At 53.7% G+C, this 18,407-nt stretch overlaps 2 protein-coding genes across 3 annotated transcripts in view; one reads left to right on the top strand and one right to left on the bottom strand.

Moving 5' to 3' along the window:
• Positions 1-4,352, top strand: part of TECR (trans-2,3-enoyl-CoA reductase) — a 28,259-nt gene extending 23,907 nt beyond the window's left edge. The window contains exons 2-13 of one of the 2 annotated variants that reach the window (XM_055542854.1): positions 1,279-1,329; positions 2,022-2,073; positions 2,377-2,421; positions 2,516-2,619; positions 2,694-2,809; positions 2,891-2,996; positions 3,106-3,178; positions 3,299-3,342; positions 3,439-3,496; positions 3,576-3,664; positions 3,960-4,005; positions 4,096-4,352. In XM_055542854.1, the coding sequence (XP_055398829.1) occupies positions 1,279-1,329; positions 2,022-2,073; positions 2,377-2,421; positions 2,516-2,619; positions 2,694-2,809; positions 2,891-2,996; positions 3,106-3,178; positions 3,299-3,342; positions 3,439-3,496; positions 3,576-3,664; positions 3,960-4,005; positions 4,096-4,223 (912 nt within the window). In that variant the 3' untranslated portion in view covers positions 4,224-4,352. Of the gene's footprint in view, positions 1-1,059; positions 1,330-2,021; positions 2,074-2,376; positions 2,422-2,515; positions 2,620-2,693; positions 2,810-2,890; positions 2,997-3,105; positions 3,179-3,298; positions 3,343-3,438; positions 3,497-3,575; positions 3,665-3,959; positions 4,006-4,095 lie in introns of those variants that run through there. The other variant, XM_055542851.1, reaches the window with a different exon arrangement.
• Positions 4,353-4,411: 59 nt separating this feature from the next.
• On the bottom strand, positions 4,412-8,839 carry NDUFB7 (NADH:ubiquinone oxidoreductase subunit B7). Its single transcript, XM_055542936.1, has 3 exons — positions 8,643-8,839; positions 4,967-5,135; positions 4,412-4,607 (listed from the first exon to the last, which is right to left on the bottom strand). The coding sequence occupies exons 1-3, from the start codon at positions 8,752-8,754 to the stop codon at positions 4,475-4,477; spliced, it is 414 nt and encodes a 137-aa protein (XP_055398911.1). The 5' UTR covers positions 8,755-8,839; the 3' UTR covers positions 4,412-4,474.
• Between the last annotated feature and the right edge of the window lie 9,568 nt (positions 8,840-18,407).

Here is an 18,407-nt window from a genome sequence, read left to right as displayed (position 1 = left end):
ACCAGGCTGGAAGGGCCGACGGGGTCAGACCCAGTCCTGCCTGCCGCATCCGGTGCCTGATGAAGATCTGCACCAAGCCCTGCCCTGGGGCCCTCAGACCTTTCATGATGGGCTGGGGCCGCTAGGCCTCACTCCAGCTCCCCCAAGTTTGCACCCTTCACTGCTGGCTGGCGTGCCTTCTCCTGCCTGCCTGCTTAGGGTGGCTGGGTCAGACCCCCTCGGAGCCCTGCGCCTCCCAGCATTGCCCCTGTGCACCCCTGCCTGGGGCTCAGAGACTGGGGGGTGCCTGGGATGTCTGCTCTGGGCTCTGGGGGCTCAGAGCCTGGACAAAGATGCCGTGTTGGGCTGGTGTGGTGGAAGGACTGCCCTGGTGGTGGCCTTGAATGAGGCCTGGGTGGACCTAATGAGAAGTAGGTGGAGATGGGGGCCAGGGAGGTGGGGGCCAAGGTCTCAGTATTGGCTGGGGGTGCTTGCTGGAAGCTTCTGCATTTCCAGACCCTTTCCACACTTAGAGCAAGGCTCTCTGCACCGGGAACCCTGGAATCTGTCACCTTCCCTGGGAACATGAATGCACGAGGAAACTAATCCATAGTGTCCCTTGCAGCTCAGAAGGGGAAATAGATGATCTATCTCACGGATTCTCAGAATAGCTGGGATTTCTCCAAGCCCAGGGAGCGCTGAGGGCTGTGCTGGGCCCTGGGCTGCCCGCTGACCTCTCCCCCTCCTCCTGGTGGACTGGCCCTTGCTCTGCACTGGGCTGGGACCCGCCTCGGTGCCCATCCTCAGCATCTCCCCACCGTGCTGTTGGGGGTCCATGTCCACTGGAAAGTCTTACAGTTGGAGCCCCCCAGGCCTGGGGGGGGCTGCTCCCAGGTCCCCCCTCCCCAGGAGGTCTGCGGCGTGGCTCCTGGGGGATTCCGTGTGGGGCAGTTTTATATTTAGCTGGGCCGTGGCTGCTGGGCCACTCAGGTTACATCTGCACAGAAGCTGGCAGTGCCAGGGCAGGCACGGGCTTCCTTCCAGCACCGCGGCAGAATTTGATCGCACTGGCCCGGCCCAGAGCGCCTCGCGTGGGGAGGTCTGTGGTGGGGGCTGACGGCCGGCAGCTGGGGACTCTGGCTGCTGTGGGCAGAGCGGGGCAGCATGGACCTGAGTGTGAGCCTGGCGGCCCGGGACAGCAGCCAAGGCCTCGGCCCCGTCTTTGGCCTCAACGGCCTCCCCCGGCCTGCGCCCCCCAAAGCGACCAAGAAACCTAAAAAGGCCGTTCTCTTCTTTGAGGTGGAGATTCTGGATGCCAAGACCCGGGAGAAGCTGTGCTTCCTGGACAAGGTAGGACCGGCCGTGGTGCCAGCTTCGTGGGCCCGAGGGTGCTGGGCCTGGGACCCCTCCTTTCCTGAGCTCTTGGCCCCTGGGGAGATGGATATGCCCCTCCACCTGTGTCCTGACACCCACCCCCTGCCCTTCAGGGTGTGCAGGACGGGTGTGTCCCTGTGCCTGGGCCTGCCCCTGCCGCCTGGCCCCTTGGGGCAGAGCGCCCTGTTCCCTGGGTGTGGTCTGGAGCTGGCCTCATGGTGCATGAGGAGGCCGCGCAGCTTCAGTGGACCCTGCAGGGCTCTGGGGCCTGGGAAGGAGGTGGGGTCCTGAGACCTGCCCCCTTCTGAGGCCAGGCCAGGGGAGAGGGGTGGTCCCATCCCAGGGAGGGCTGGAACAGACTGAGGGCCTTCACTCTGGGAGGAGCTGTGGGTGGGGTGGAGAGGAGGGGCAAAGCAGGCTTGGCTTCCATGCTCACACCATCCCCCAGCTGGTCCAGAGGCGTCCTAGCTGCCTGGTTAAAATGGCCTTCCGGCCCATGGCTGTGGTGTCTGCTGGATGGGTTGGGGGGCCTGGTCTCCAACCCTCCCCCTCCCATAGCAGTTGCCTAGGACCCCAGTCCATCCCACCTCACCAAGAGAGATCCTGGGCCCCTGGCCCTCCAAACTCCCTGCCACAGCTGACTTGTCTCCGGCCTGTGCTTCCCCCAGGTGGAGCCCCAAGCCACCATTGCCGAGATCAAGAACCTTTTCACCAAGACCCGTAAGTCCAGGGCCCAGACACACGGCCCCCTGTGACCCCTCTGGGCAGGGGCCTCCAGGTGGGACCCCATCCTGCCTGCCTCTCCCTCAAGGCCCTGCAGAGATGCCCCTGGTGTGGCCCAAGCCTCTCGGGGTTGGCCTGGGGCCGCCGCCCCCCTGTGGCCACCCGCAGGAACGCCCTTGCAGGGCTTCCGGAAGGACAACATCCCGCTCTTCCTGTGCTTCCGGTCCGTGTCCCGGAGCCACACCGGGGCCCAGAGGAGCCCACCAGGCCGTGTGCCATGACACCCCACTCTCCCTACAGACCCACAGTGGTACCCCGCCCGCCAGTCCCTCCGCCTGGACCCCAGTGAGTACAGCTGTCTGCTGGGCTGCCCCCGGGCTCCAGGGTGGCTGTGGGCGAAGGCCCAGCAGCCCCTGAGCCCTGGCCCAACTCTCCTCAGAGGGCAAGTCCCTGAAGGATGAGGATGTCCTGCAGAAGCTGCCCGTGGGCACCACGGCCACACTCTACTTCCGGGACCTGGGGGCCCAGATCAGCTGGGTGACGGTGAGTGCCGAGCCCTCCTCCCCTGCAGTCTCGCCTCCCGGTGCCCCGCGGGTGACTCGCCCTCCCCTCCCCAGGTCTTCCTGACAGAGTATGCCGGGCCCCTCTTTATCTACCTGCTCTTCTACTTCCGGGTGCCCTTCATCTACGGCCACAAATACGACTTCACGTCCAGTCGGCACACGGTGGTGCAGTGAGTGGGGCCGGCTGGGAGGAGGTGTGGGGTGGGGGGCCCGCCGGACCCGCCCGCGCTGAGCTGGCTCCCCGCCCCCAGCCTCGCCTGCATCTGCCACTCATTCCACTACATCAAGCGCCTGCTGGAGACGCTCTTCGTGCACCGCTTCTCCCACGGCACCATGCCCTTGCGAAACATCTTCAAGGTGAGCCCCCAGCTGCACATCGGCCCAGGCCCTTCCGCCCCGCCCTCCCTGGTGCCCCTCGCCTGGGTCCTGCCCTCCACGGGGCCTCCATCCCACCCCACTTTTTCAGAACTGCACCTACTACTGGGGCTTCGCTGCGTGGATGGCCTATTACATCAACCACCCTCTCTACACACCCCCCAGTAAGTGGCCGGGGACCCTGCTCCCCCTGTGAACCCCGCCCCCCCCCGCCCCCCCCCGCCCCCCCCGCCCCCGCCCCAGGCTCTCCCCTCACGGGTCTCTCCTCTGGGCTTCCTCTTCAGCTTACGGAGCTCAGCAGGTTAAACTGGCGCTCGCCATCTTTGTGGTAAGTAAGCCAGGATGGACAGCGGGGGTTGGGGGGGGTTGTGGGGCAGGGGGGCAGGGTGGGGGGTGCTCTGAGCTGACCCGGTCTCTCTCTCAGATCTGCCAGCTCGGCAACTTCTCCATCCACATGGCTCTTCGGGACCTTCGGCCGGCTGGTGAGTGGCCGGCGCGGGCAGGGGTGTGGCCCCCGGAGCAGGCCCTCGGGGGCTCATTGATCCTGCGTTGCCTTCCCAGGGTCTAAGACCAGGAAGATCCCGTACCCGACCAGGAACCCCTTCACCTGGCTCTTCCTGCTGGTGTCCTGCCCCAACTACACCTATGAGGTGAGGGTCTGCGCTGGGCTTGGGGTCCCCTGGGGAGGGCTAGCTTTGGTGGGGGGTGCGCTGCCTGGCTCTGTAGCTGCTTTTGCAGTTTGAACTTGAACATTTGGCGAGGGAGACTGTGGCCTTTTGGGGCCTAGGGTGGGTGGTTGTCAGGCTGGGCAGCTTCACCGTGCAGCCCCCACTTCACTGCTGGCTGCTCTAGCACTGGAGGTCGGTTGCCATCCCCACTGGCCCCGAGGGTGGGCGAGGCAACAGAACACCCCTGCCTGCCCTCACCTGGCCGTTCTGCCCACAGGTGGGGTCCTGGATTGGCTTTGCCATCATGACCCAGTGTCTCCCAGGTGAGCCCCTGGCCCCGTCCTTCCCTGGGGTCCCCCTGGTCCCTTCCGTGTGCAGCCCGCTCTTCCTGACTCCCCGGTTCCACCCCACAGTGGCCCTCTTCTCCCTGGTGGGCTTCACCCAGATGACCATCTGGGCTAAAGGCAAGCACCGCAGCTACCTGAAGGAGTTCCGGGACTACCCGCCCCTGCGCATGCCCATTATCCCCTTCCTGCTCTGAACAGCGGCTCCCTACACCTGGGCCCAGCCAGGTCCGGCTCCCGTCCCTCCCCCCCACTCCTGGAGGAAGAGTGGGGACCACTGCTCTCCAGGGTCTGGAATAAAAGCTGCCTGCCCGGCTGGACTCGGACTCGGCCGTGTTTCTTTGGGGGGTTGGTTCAGGGACCAGCACACCACAGGCAGGCGAACTTGGGCCGAGGGGCCTGGAGGCTTTTATTTCTTTACTGGTCCACAGAATGGTGGGCAGGTTTGCTACAGGGCCACCTCGGGGGCCACCTCGCCGGGCCCCAGGCCTTGGGCCATGTCCGCCTCCCTCTGCTCCCGTCTCTTCTTCCGCTGGAGCAGCCGCCGCTCCCGCTCAAACTCCTTCATGCGCTTCACATAGCTGCAGGCAGAGCACAAGGAGGAGTGTCAGGACAACCATCCTGTGGTCCGGGAGCTGATGGGCCTGGGGAGGGGGGTGGGGGGGGCTCTCCCCAAGTAGGGAAGACCCGTGTGCCTGCGGTTTAGGTCTGGGGTTCGCCCCCTACCTTGAGACCACTGAGCCAAGAGCAAGGACTGGGCTCCCACCTGGAACCGGGCTGGGCCACTCCTCCAGGCCCGCCCACCCAACAGCCCCTCGGCCTCCTCTTTCTACTAAGGGGGGCCTGGCTAGAAACTCAGTGTGAGCTCATGGTCCTCTGCCTCCGGAGTCGTGGGCCCAGGGCCCCGACGGGTGGGGGTGTGGGGCGGGCTGGGGCTCACTCGAGGTGCTCGCAGTAGTCCCAGTCGTGCCGCTCGTGTTTGCAGGCCAGGAAGTTGGGGAAGTTGTCGCGCTTGCACTTGAGAAACCGGATGAGGTAGTGGGCGCAGTAGTCGCGTTGCTGGAGCACTAGCTGGGCGTCATTCATCTCCTGCTGAGTGGCCACCATCTCTGCGGGTGGAGGGGGAACCAGGGAGGCTCAGCCAGGGTGGGAGGATCCTTCTGATGTGCACAAAAGCAACAAGGGCAGAGTCCCTCTCCTGCCCTCAACACCCACATGAGATTCTTGCTGCTCCACCCCCAGGGTCACTCTGCAGACAGTCCTACCAGCAAAGCCTGCACTCCCCTCTGCTGGGCACAACCCGGTGTGTGTGGGGAGCGGGGCGGGCAGGCTGCCTGTGGGACTTGAATCCCAGCTCTGCCCTTGTTGGAGCTGTAACTTCTCAGAGCCTCAGCTTCTTCCCCTACTGCATAGACTTGGCTCCGAAGTGCTTAAGTGCCCGCCTCTTGGAGAGCTGAACTAATAATCCTCAGGTCCTGCTGCCCCACCCACCCGGAAAACCTGACCCGGCTGAAATAAACCTTCATTCAACTGGGGCTGGTTTGGGCCCTAAGAAACAGTAGGCGCATACCCCCGCCTGTGCCCGCTGTGTGGGTGATCCTGAGCTCCGAGCCCTCTGGCAGGGGGCGCTCAGGACCAGCCTTCCTGCATCAAGGGAACCACTCTCCCAGCTTACACCAGCATCTTTCTTGTCTCAGAAGGTCCTCACAAGTAGCATCACAAAGTGTCCACTGCTTACCTGCAATCCACTTCCACTGGCTCCTCTCCCCTCTGCTTCCCAGCCGAGTTTCTGTTTCACTCTGGCCCAGAGTCTGCAACCCACCAGCGTCCACACTCTACCCCAGCAATGCCCACACGCTGGCTCTTTCCAGAGCCACTCGGGACCCCAGGGCACCGTGCTTCCTCAGCCTCTTGCTTCTTTCTCGAACATTCTTTTCCCGTGGCCCTCATCTCCACCATATTCTCCCCAGGTTTCCTCCCATCTCTATGGCTGTCCATACATTTTATGCCCAAACCTGAAGCGATGGCTTCTGGTGGTTCCTGCTAAGAGCTCCCTGCTCATTCTAATTCATGGCTTTGGTCTCCAATCTGTAACCTAGACCCCATCTTGGGCCCTCCACCCTCAACTCGTCTGAGCCCCAGGCCTCGTGTCCACCTGCAGCCCTGGGTGGCTCCCATGTCAGTGTGCTGGCACTCATACCGGATGCTTTGGCATAATCGGTCAGCAGCCAGAATTTCTGGGGCACCCACGGTGCTAGGTGCTGCGGACCCACAGGGGAACATGCTATGCAAGAATGGATCCTGCTCTGGGAGGGAGACACTGAACAAACAGGTAGAAATGCTGTAAGATGCTTGGCAATGCTCAGTACTGCACGTGGGCATGCGTGCTCAGCTGTGCCTGACTGTGACCCCAAGGACGACTCTCTCCGTGGGATTCTCCACACAAGAATACCCGAGTCGGCTGCCATGCCCTCTTCCAGGGGATCTTCCCAGGGATTGGGAATAACCCATTTCTCATGTCTCCTGCGTCGGCAGGCAGGTTCTTTACCACCAGTGCCACCTGGGTAGCCTGGACATATGTACGCTTATGGCTGATTCACGTTGTACAGCAGAAACCAACACTGTAAAGCAATTATCCTCCAATTAAAAACAAAGCAAAAACTCCAGCCCTCACAAAAGCCCTTTGAAACCAGGGGATGAGCAGAGACCCCCAGGGAGGGGTGAGAGTGAGTGGAGACAGAAGGCAGTGTGGATTTACACTGGGCATTTACAAGGCAGGGAGTTGGGAGGGAGTTGTTGGGTCTTGGAACCATGTGAAGAGAGCCCCCAGGAAGGGCTGTGTCTGCTGCCGCTGTAATGGAGTTAAAACTAAGAATCTGACAATGGGGTTTGGCAATACAGCAGAGTGGTGGTGGGGAGGAAGCCTGACCACAGCCCGGTCAGTGAAGTGGGGGGAGACAGCTGGATGGGGAGGCGGGGCAGGAGAGTATTTTAAAAACAGCAGAAATAACAGTGTATTTGCATGCTGATGGGAAAACCAATGTCCAACGAGGAGAGACTGGTTGGGACAGTGCTTGGGTGGGTGAGAGGATGGGATGAAGGGCATCAGAGAGTTCAACTGGAGCAGAGGTTTAGCTGAAGCTGGGGCAGATTGAGTAACGGGAGAGAAGGTGGAGTCCAGCAGGAAGCAGGGATGAAGGGAGCCCAAGAGAGTTTTGGCTGCATCTGTTTTCTTAAAATTTTTAGCTCCCCAACCAGGGACTGAACCTTCGTTCCCTGCATTAGAAGTGCAGAGTCTTAACTGATGGCATGTCAGAGAAGTCCCTGCATCTGTTTTCTTAAGAGGATGCCAAGTGACAAGCTGAAAGGAGATGCTGGAGTCTGAGAGAGATGGCCTGACATTGTGGTCGAGGGGGGAGCAAGAGAGAACAGAGGCCAGGGAATGTGACAAGAAAACCAGTAGCATTAGGGAACAAGTGGGGGAGCAATCAGGAGACCAGTCAGGGAGGCTGAGTGTGTTTCTCCCATGATGTTCAGCTGCACAGGGACAGGAGCCAAGGAGGAGAGCTGGCCTTAACCAGGGCTCTTGTTAAGCCAGAGAGAGCAGAGTGGGGGTGGCTCTGGGTGTCTGCAAAACATTAAGGGAAAGAAGGGTGTATGGAGCAGTGGGAAAGACTGACATGGAGGTGGGCGTACTGATGGACTACAGGTTCTGGTGGGGCTGAACGGACTACCAGGAATCGAGAGGAGTGCACCCTTCAACGTTGTCCTAAATCCCAACTTCTCTGCACCACGCACGTTCCCTTAGGGGTCTCCCTGTCTCCAAGTCATCATCGCCCACCAGGCAGCCAACAACGTGACCTTTTGACAAAACAAATCTGGTCGCATGGCTCCTCAGCTTAGAAGCACGAAGCACTAAGGGGAGAGCCCCTCTCCTTAGTTTCGGTGTGGTCAGCTCTTTTGCAACCCCTTCACGTCTAGCTTCCAGTTATAGCTCCCCCCACTGGAAGCCCGCCATGATACTCCCAGGCACCATCATGAAGACCCCCCAGGTTCCACGGTCTCCCCTACAGGACAGTGAGTTCTCTTTAGTCAGTGCCTGCTGTGTCTTCTGTGCCCAAACTGGCTTGGTCCAGGATTGACGCTCGATATGTCTGTGATATTAACTCATTAAAAAAAGCAAACTGCAGGACAGCTTGTGCGACGTGAGTCCCCCCGCCGCTCGACCCCCACCCCTCTTCTGTTTTCCCGGGCATACCTAAAAAGAGCAGTGACATCTACCCAGAGGTACAGTGAGCACATCTCTTCCGTGTTAAACTCTCCCATGGCTCCCCACTCACTCCAGGACTAAGCCCAGGTTCGATCGCCTCATTAGCCCCGCATCTCGGCTCTCTTGCCCCCTAGGCTTTTTGTTCAAACAAAAAGCCCCCTCTGCTTGCAATGCCTCCACACTCCGGCAAGGTCACGAACGTCCTCTGAATTCCTCCGGGCCGAAGTCAGGGCTGAACCCAGACACAGCGCACGCTGCTCGAGCCCAGCAGTGGAGACTCCGAGGTTCAGGGGTTCCCGCACCCGTGCCCCACTCCCGCCGGCCGCTCCTGCGCACTGGGCCTCACCGCGTTCCTTGCGCTCGGGGAAGCCGTAGTCGGGCGGGAAAGTGGGCATCCGCAGGGGATCGGGCTCTACCGATGCATCGCCCAGGTATCTCCGGGCCAGGTGAGCCCCCATGGCTGCTGTCACCGCAGGTTCCAGCGGCAGCCGGGGTCACCTAATTCCTACCCGGAAGCATTCCCCCTAGGCCAGCTACGGCTTCCGGGTTGCATGCGCCGCCGCAGGGATAATAGAGATGAATGACTCCAGAGGGGTTCACGTAACTCTGGCGCCGCCTAGCGGCCAGGAGAGGACAGCAAGGCGCGTACCCTCTACTCTGGCTACCGCCAGAGGGAGCCTCCCTGCCTCGGAAAATATATCTTGGCTCGGGAAGGGTGGACGACAGGAGCCTGGGATCTCCTCTCACCCTCCCTGGGCTCCACTGGTCTACTGAAGCTAGAGTACGAAGGAAAAATATATTTTATATCATAATTTTAAAAAGCTTTATTCTAAAACATTCAAAGTTTTCATAAGCGCTTGCACAGTTGCTGATGATATAATAGTGAATATAAAAGGTTTAAATAAAATTAAATATTTTAATTTAAATAAGCAAATAAAAGTTATTTATCAATACACTATTTATAAACTGAGTTTTTTTTTTTTTTTAAATACTTTTATTTATTTGGCTGTGCCAGGTCCTAATTGCAGCATGTGGGATCTAGTTCCCTGACCAGGAAACAAACCCAGGGCCCCTGCATTGGGAACACAGAATCTTAGCCACTGGACCATCAGGGAAGTTCCTATTAAACTGAGCTTTTAAATAAATCCTACTGAATACTTTGTAAAAATGAAGCAAGTTGTGATTCTAGTATTTCTCTACTTGCCACTGTAAAGAATTGGTATTACATTTCACATCTGTTAGGTTAGCACTTCTATATGTGCATATTTAAAAGTATTTTAAATATACACATGTATTTTTTGTATATATATTATATATATATACACACACACACATATATATTGCTTAATACTTCTGGGCCAAATGCTGCCTCCATGTGCAGCTGTAACAAATGCAAATGATGTGTTAATTTGTTACTATCTCTGGAATCTCAGCACAGGATTGGAACACAAAGGAAAAAATTTTCACTGGATGCTTGTCAGTGTTGGGAAATGATACTTGGCTGTGCAAGATTAGATTTCATTTGACAAGGTGCTGTGGGTCGAACTATCTTCCACCCTCTGATCCCCCACCTCCTGCCAAATATAACTTGAAGTCTTAACCACGAAGAAGCTGCGAATGTGATCTTACTTGAAAACAGGGTTTTGCAGATGTAATCAAGTTAAGATGTGGTCATGGCAGACTTGGGTGGGTCCTAATCTAATGACTGTTGCCCTTCTTATAAGAGGGAAATGTTTTAAATTGTAATTTTGTGTATTATTTCTGGCTGTGCAGGGTCTTCCTTGCTGTGGGCTTTTTCTCGAGTCGCAGCGGTTGTGGTGCTCCGGCTTCTCATTGCAGTGGCTTCTCTTGTTGCAGAGCACAGGCAGTAGGGGGCGCGGGCTTCAATAGTTGCAGCTCTAAACCTCTAGAGCACAGGTTCAGTAGTTGTGGCATATGGGCTTCGTTGTTCCTCAGCACGTGGGATCTTCCTGGACCAGGGATGGAACCCACGTCTCCTGCTTGACACGGGGATTCTTTACTACTGAGCCACCAGGGAAGCCCTGAGAGTGAAATGTGGAAGCAGACATACACCCAGAACATCACGTGATGCTGGAGGCAGAGGCTGGAGAGATGCATCTACAAGCCTAGGAACACCAAGGATCCCACGCCAGGAAGGCTCTTCCCCCAGAGCCTTGGGGGTGAGCACGGCCCTGCTCACACCTTGTTTTGGACTTTCAGCCTCCAGAACTGTGAGACTATAATTTTTTCTTGTTTTAAGTCACCTGCTTTGTGGTACCCTGTTATGGCAGCCTTAGAACATGGAGACACAATTATTTGTCTTTTCTTTTACCTAAACTTGGTTCGTAGGTTTAGTTGCTAAGTCATATCTGACTCTTGCGACCCCATGGACTGTAACCCACCAGGTGCCTCTGGTCCTGGGATTCTCCAGGCAAGAATACTAGAGTGGGTTGCCATTTCCTTCACCAGGGGATCTTCCTGACCTGGGGATCGAACCCACGGCTCTTGCATTGCAGGCAGATTCTCTACCAACTAAGCCATCAGGGAAACTTAACACCTAAACTTGTCTAGTGCCTAAATCCTCCTCACATTCCTAAGCAGCCTGTTTCCAGCATTGGCAGATGCAGAACCACACTCACACCCAGGAGGGCCCTCCTGGGGCCTGAGTGACATTGATACCAAGACACGTCATGTGTTTTTAATTTGTTTGTTTTGTTTTTTGGCCACACCGAGGCATGCAGGGTCTTAGTTCCCTGATCAGGGATCAAACCTGTGTCCCATGCAGTGGAAGCACAGAGTCTTAACTACTGGACCATCAGGGAATTCCCATAGATATCATGTTTAGAGTTATGGTTGTTCTATGCAGGTTCCTTTGCAAGATCTCAGGTGACAGCAGCATCAGGCATCCTTCAGTAAGTTTACTTTGTGTTTGTAATATGTGTGGTTCTGTAACGCAAGCCAGATCCCTCCACTTGGGCCAAGGGGCTTTCCTCTATTTGAGAGAACAGGTGTCCTGGATTAGAATGCTAGTTGTGTGGCCTGGGTGAGTTTATTTAGCTTTTTTGTAAGATGAAATATTAAATTTTTATGTTGCAACATTAAATGTGTTAATTATGTGAAGTACTTACAGCAGTTCTTGGCATGTTGTTTAGTCACTCAGTTGTGTCCGACTCTTTTTCAATCTTGCGGACTGTAGCCTGCCAGGCTCCTCTGTCCATGGGATTTCCCAGGCAAGAATACTGGAGTGGGTTGCCTTTCCTTCTCCAGGGGATCTTCCCCTCCCAGGGATCAAACCTATGTCTCCTGCATTGGCAGGCAGATTCTTTACCATTGAGCCGTGAGGGAAGCCCAGTTCTTGGCAAAGCATTAGATAAGTGTTACTTATTACTACTACATCTTTCTTTTATGAACAGCTGCATCAGACCTTGAGGACACAGAGGTGAACAAGAAGATCAGAGTGGGGCTGGATGGCGTCTGTCTCCATGCACACTCAGTCCCATGTGGAGCTTTAAATACGACCTTCAGCAGGTTGAATCATGGTCCCCCAAAAGGTATGTCCATACCCTAATCTTGGAAACCTGTGAATGTGATCCTATTTGGAAAACATTCCTTTGCAAATGTAATTAAGGATCTTGAGATGAGATTGTCTTGGATTAATTTAATTTAATTCTTTGGCTCCAGGGACTTCCCTGGTGGTCCAGTGGCTAAGAGTCTGTGCTCCCAATGCAGGGGGCCTGGGCTCCATCTCTGGTCAAGCAACTAGATCCCACATGCCACAAGTAAGGATTCACATGGCCTCAACTAAGACCAAGTGCAACCAAATAAATAAATAAATATGAAAAAAATCTCAGATCACTTTTCCCTCGCTCCCCAAGCCTCAGCTGTTTCTTATAAATATCCTGAGCCCCTCACCTTCAGGGAGGTGGGTTTGAGATTTGCTCCCCCTTCTCCTTGCTTGGCTGCCTTGTGAGTAAACCCTTTCTCTGCTACAAATCTTGGTGTTTCAGGCTTGGCTTGCTGTGTGTCAGGCAGACAAGCCTAGTACAGTAACACAAGCTATAGAGGACAGTCCAGTGGGTGACTGAGACGTCCTTTCCAGGGCCACCTGTGCCCTGTCTCCAGAACATGGCATAGATTTGTGATTCCGTGCACTTCCTGACGCCAGGGGGCAGCATTCCCACTCCGGTCTTCGTGAATGGCACTCCTGGAGTTGTGCAGTGCACAGCCTCCACAGCTGTACCAGGCCGTCTGGTTCCATGTGTCTCCTCTGACTCCCTTTCTCTGCTCATTCAGCGGCCAGAGCAGGAAGGAGACCCAGAGGGGCAAATCACGTGCCCAGCTCACTCTCCCTGTGTGATCTTGGGAAGTGACTTCCCTTTGAAAGATGCAGTTTACTCACCTGAAAAATGGGTCCCTACTAAACAGCTCCTCCTCACTTCATGATTATTCTCCTTGTTAGCACTTAGCACCCTCTAACCTGAGATCCATTTGACTTATCTCATTTCCTGTTGGTCTCTTCTCTTGAATATCGGCTCTGAGGGGCAGGGAATTTCATCTGATTTGTTCACTGCTATATTACTGGAACACAGGAATGGAACAGACACACAGTAGGTGCTTAGTAAGTAGTTGTCAAAACCAACACAGGAATACATGAACAGGGTGGTAGGGAGGAGTCAGTTTGATGGCCGTGTGGCAAGTTTCCTGTTAGGCACCTAGGATGTGCCCCAAACACGCTCACTACTATTATCTATCAAAGTGTTTATTAACTTTTTCTATTTAAAACTTTTGTTGTTGTTGTTGTTCTAAGCGCACTCCCCGCCTCCCCGCGTTGGAAGTGCGGAGTCTTAACCACTGGACCTCCAGGGAAGTTCTATCCCTCTTATTATTTTAATTTGGCGCTCACTCTCTAACTAAGCCACCAGGCTTCCCTGGTGGCTCAGAGGTTAAAGCGTCTGCCCGCAATGCGGGAGACCCGGGTTTGATCCCTGAATCGGGAAGATCCCCTGGAGAAGGAAATGGCAACCCACTCCAGTACTCTTGCCTGGAGAATCCCATGGACGGAGGAGCCTGGTAGGCTACAGTCCATGGAGTCGCAAAGAGTCGGACACGACTGAGACACTTCACTTCTCTAACTAAAAGGGCCCCCAGAGGTGGGGGGTCCCACGACCAGTCGTCTCACTAGAGAATGAGGAGGTCCAAGTGAGGCGTTGGGGGAGGTGGGGGGCGGGGGGCGGTGACTCTGGACCATTCTAAGACACTTCACTTCTCTAACTAAAAGGGCCCCCAGAGGTGGGGGGTCCCACGACCAGTCGTCTCACTAGAGAATGAGGAGGTCCAAGTGAGGCGTTGGGGGAGGTGGGGGGCGGGGGGCGGTGACTCTGGACCATTCTGTCCTGCAGGCCCGGGACTCAATGTTTCAGCCCGGTCTGTCTAGACGCAGAGTTGGAGACCTGGGGGGGACCATATTAGAGTGACTGCGGTATTAAGGGGTGAGGGAGGGGCCGGGCCTCAGTCACCCGTGCCCCACAGCCTTCCTGTTATTTTTTCTCTACCAGCCATCTGACGAGGAGAGTTTCCGGTGTTCCTCGCCCGTGTTCCCTGCATCAGAGCGCACAGCTTCCCCGCCCCTCCTGCCTCCTCCCCGGCGGCGCCGGCCGCCCCGCCCACTCGGCCCCAGGCAGGGCTGTATTAGAACTGTGGGCAGGTCGGCCTCAGAGGCCCCAGGTGGGGCCAAGGATGGGGAGAAAATTCTGGGTGGAGTCTGAGCCTCGCCTCGGTCCGCTGGATGGGAGTTCGGAAGCTCTGGGTAATTCAGTTCCGGAGGAGGAGGCGAAATAAGTCAGCGTGTCCTAGACAGTCCCTGGGGAAGACCTCGCCTCAGTTTGATGGGTGCGTGAAAAGCGCTTCCTGCCGGGCACCGAGGAGACGCCCAAGACCGACCAGATGGGCGCCTGTAGTTGTAGCCAAATAAGGGCAGAGCATCCGGTCCCATCGCTCCCCATCACTTCATGGCAAATAGACGGGGGAAAAGTGGAAACAGTGACAGATTTTACTTTCTTGGGCTCCAAAATCACTGTGGATGGTGACTGCAACCACAAAATTAAAAGACACTTGCTCCTTGGAAGAAAAGCTATGACAAACCTAGACAGCGTATTTAATGCAGAGACATCACTTTGTTGACAAAAATCCGTGTAGTCCAAGCTATTGTTTTTCCAGTAGTCATGTATGGTTGTGAGAATTGGACAATATAGAAGGCTGAACGCTGAAAAATTGATGCTTTCGAACTGTGGTGCTGGAGAAGACTCTTGAGGGTAACTTGGACAGCAAGGAAATCAAACCAGTCAGTCCTAAAGGAAATTAACCCTGAATATTCATTGGAAGGACTCATGCTGAAGCTGAAACTCCAATACTTAGGCCACCTGATTCGAAGAGCCAACTCAGTGGAAAAGACCCTGATTCTGGGAAAGATTGAGGGAGGGAGGAGAAGAGGGCGATGGAGGATGAGATGGTTGGATGGTATCACTGACTCAATGAGCATGGGTTTGAGCAAACTCCGGGAGACAGTGGAGGGACAGAGGAGCCTGGTGTGCTACAGTCCACGGGGTTGCAAAGAGTCAGACACAACTTAGGAACTGAACATCAACAACAGTTGTAGCATGAGCTGCCCTGGAAATCTGTTGCCTACGTGGAAGGAGGCTGGCTGGTAGTGGAGAAATCAGTGAGTCCGGAGGGGCCTGACTTTAGTCAGGGCTTAGTAGGCTGGACGGTCACTCATTCATTCAACAGTCATCTTATTGGACACCTAATGTGTGACAAGATGGTGATAACTGTTGAGGAAAAACATAATGAGTGGAGTGTATGGAAAAGGGCAGTCTTGGAACTTGAGTTTTATAAAGTCTCACTGAGAAGGAGACATTGGATCTCAGACTTCCAGTTTCTGCAGGACACCAGAAGCTTGCTGTCCTCAGGGCCTTTGCACAGACTTGAATGCTTTTTCTCCACATATTTACAGGGCCTTCCCCCCACCTCCTTCTGTGGATTTCAATTGCCAGGTGTTTCCTGATCAGCTTCTCTTCCCCTCCTTCTCACCACTTCCTCCTCCTCTTTCTCCTCCCCCTCCTCCCTTCTTCTTCTTTATAAACTGAGATATAATTGACATGGGCTTCCCAGGTGGTGAAGTGGTGAAGAATCTGCCCGCCATTGCTGGGGACACAGGAGACAGGGATTCAATCCCTGGCTTGGGAAGCTCACCTATAGAAGGAAATGGCAACCCACTCCAGTATTCTTGCCTGGGATAATCCCATGGACAGAGGAGCCTGGTGTGCTACAGTCCATGGGGTTGCAAAGAGTCAGACACAACTTAGGAACTGAACATCAACAACAGTTGTAGCATGAGCTGCCCTGGAATTCTGTTGCCTACGTGGAAGGAGGCTGGCTGGTAGTGGAGAAATCAGTGAGTCCGGAGGGGCCTGACTTTAGTCAGGGCTTGGTAGGCTGGACGGTCACTCATTCATTCAACAGTCATCTTATTGGACACCTAATGTGTGACAAGATGGTGATAACTGTTGAGGAAAAACATAATGAGTGGAGTGTATGGAAAAGGGCAGTCTTGGAACTTGAGTTTTATAAAGTCTCACTGAGAAGGAGACATTGGATCTCAGACTTCCAGTTTCTGCAGGACACCAGAAGCTTGCTGTCCTCAGGGCCTTTGCACAGACTTGAATGCTTTTTCTCCACATATTTACAGGGCCTTCCCCCCACCTCCTTCTGTGGATTTCAATTGCCAGGTGTTTCCTGATCAGCTTCTCTTCCCCTCCTTCTCACCACTTCCTCCTCCTCTTTCTCCTCCCCCTCCTCCCTTCTTCTTCTTTATAAACTGAGATATAATTGACATGGGCTTCCCAGGTGGTGAAGTGGTGAAGAATCTGCCCGCCATTGCTGGGGACACAGGAGACAGGGATTCGATCCCTGGCTTGGGAAGCTCACCTATAGAAGGAAATGACAACCCACTCCAGTATTCTTGCCTGGGATAATCCCATGGACAGAGGAGCCTGGTGGGCTATAGTCCGTAGGGTCTTAAAGAGTCCAACACAAATGAGCGATTGAGCATGCACATGTAACTGACATATGATAGTATATTAGTTTTTTGTATAAACATAATGATGTGATATTTGTATATACTGTGAAATGATCACTGCATAAAGTCTAATTAACATCCATCCATAACAGCACATAGCTACACTTCTTATTTTCTTGTAATGAGAACTTTTAAGAACTGCTTACTCAATGAAAGTGATATTATTTCAAGGCATGGATGTGCTATACTGTAATACACATATAGACATGTAAAAAATGTGGTTCTAAGAGTGCTAATTGTTCAGCAAGATTAGAAGGGCGTTACATCAGTAAATGATGTGCTGACCATTTTTTATTGCATGGAGAAATAAAGTGAAAAAAAATGTTAGTCACTCGTCATGCCTGACTCTTTGAGGCCCCATGGACTGTAGCCCACCAGGCTCCTCTGTCCATGGAATTTTCCAGGCAAGAATACTGGAGTGGGTAGCCATTCCCTTCTGCAGTGGATCTTCTGTCACAGGGATCAAACCCAGGTCTCCTGCATTGCAGATGGATTCTTTATCTTCTGAGCCACCAGGGAAGCCCATTGCTTGTAGAAGTATATTTAAAAACTCATGTATAAAAATGTATTTGGGGGGGGGACTTTCCTGGTGGACCAGTGGTTAAGACTGCAAACTTCCAATGCGGGAGGCACAAGTTCGATCCCTGGTGAGGGAACTAAGATCCCACATGCCACATGGTGTGTCCAAAAACAAATAATCAAAAACCATGTTTTTTGAGTGTTCCTTGCTCATCCAGTTGTAAACAGTTTTACTTTAGTGAATGGATATGTAGATAATTCTGTAATGCATGTAGAGAAATGTCTAGAAATGCAGGTGAAAAAAGATGTTCCTATGAGTGTTACTTGAGGAAAAAAAGAAAAGAAAAAACATCTACTCTTTTACCAACTTTCAGATATACCCAGTCACCACCTTCTACTTCTTTCTTCTTCTCCTTTTTTCTGTGCCATGCACCTTGTGGGATCTTTGTTCCCTGACCAGGGATTGAACTTCGGCCATGGCAGTTGGAGTCCTAACCACTGGACTGCCAGGGAACGCCCCCAATTAAGAAGGAACACCTTAAACATGTGTATAATTCCCTACCTTTCCCTTAGCACTGCTTTAGTTATATCCCACATGTTTGTATGGTATGTTTTCACTTTTATTTAATTAAAGATATTTTCAAGTTTTGACTTTCTGTTTGACTCTGTGGGTGAGATTTAATTTCCACTTACTTGTGGATTTTCCAGTTCTTGTTCTGTGATTTCTAGTGTAGTTTGGTTGTGGTCCAAGACCATGTTTTGTGTGATCTATATTCTGTGATCTTCCTTACTATTGCCATGCGCCCCACCACTATGCACACTCGATTCCTCTTGCCTGCTTTATTTTTCTTCTTTTTTCTGCTTATGCCTATCTAACAACATTTCTAAGATATATTTTTTATTGAAGTATAGATGGTTCACAATATTATACAAACTTCAAGTGTGCAACATAGTGACTCAACATTTTTATAGATTATACTCCATTTAACAGAACTTCCCTGGTGGTCTAGTGGCTAAGAATTCGCCTACCAATGCCGGGGACATAGGTTCGATCCCTGGTCTGGTAAGATCCCACATGCCTCGGGGCCACTAAGCCCGAGTGCCACACTACTGAGCCTGAGCTCTAGAGCCCTTGAACTGCCGCTCCTGAGCCCAGGCGCTGGAACTTCTGAAGTCCGTGCGGCTAGAGCCTGTGCGTCACAAGAGAAGTCACCGCAATGAGAAGCCTGCGAACCATGAGGAAGAGTAGCCCCTGCTTGCTGTCATTAGAGAAAAGTTCAAGCAACAACAAAGATTCAGTGCAGCCCCCCCCCCAAAAAAAAAAAAGAGACAAAATACTGGCTGTATTTCCTGATGCTGTACAATATATACTTGTTGCTAATTTATTTTATTCATAGTAGTTTCTATCTCTTAATCACCTACCCCATCTTGACCCTCTTCTCTTCCCTCTCCCTG

This window comes from Bubalus kerabau, chromosome 1, assembly GCF_029407905.1.
Source record: "Bubalus kerabau isolate K-KA32 ecotype Philippines breed swamp buffalo chromosome 1, PCC_UOA_SB_1v2, whole genome shotgun sequence".
NCBI classification, from domain to species: domain Eukaryota; kingdom Metazoa; phylum Chordata; class Mammalia; order Artiodactyla; family Bovidae; genus Bubalus; species Bubalus kerabau.
This window is presented reverse-complemented; position numbering and strand designations above follow the sequence as displayed.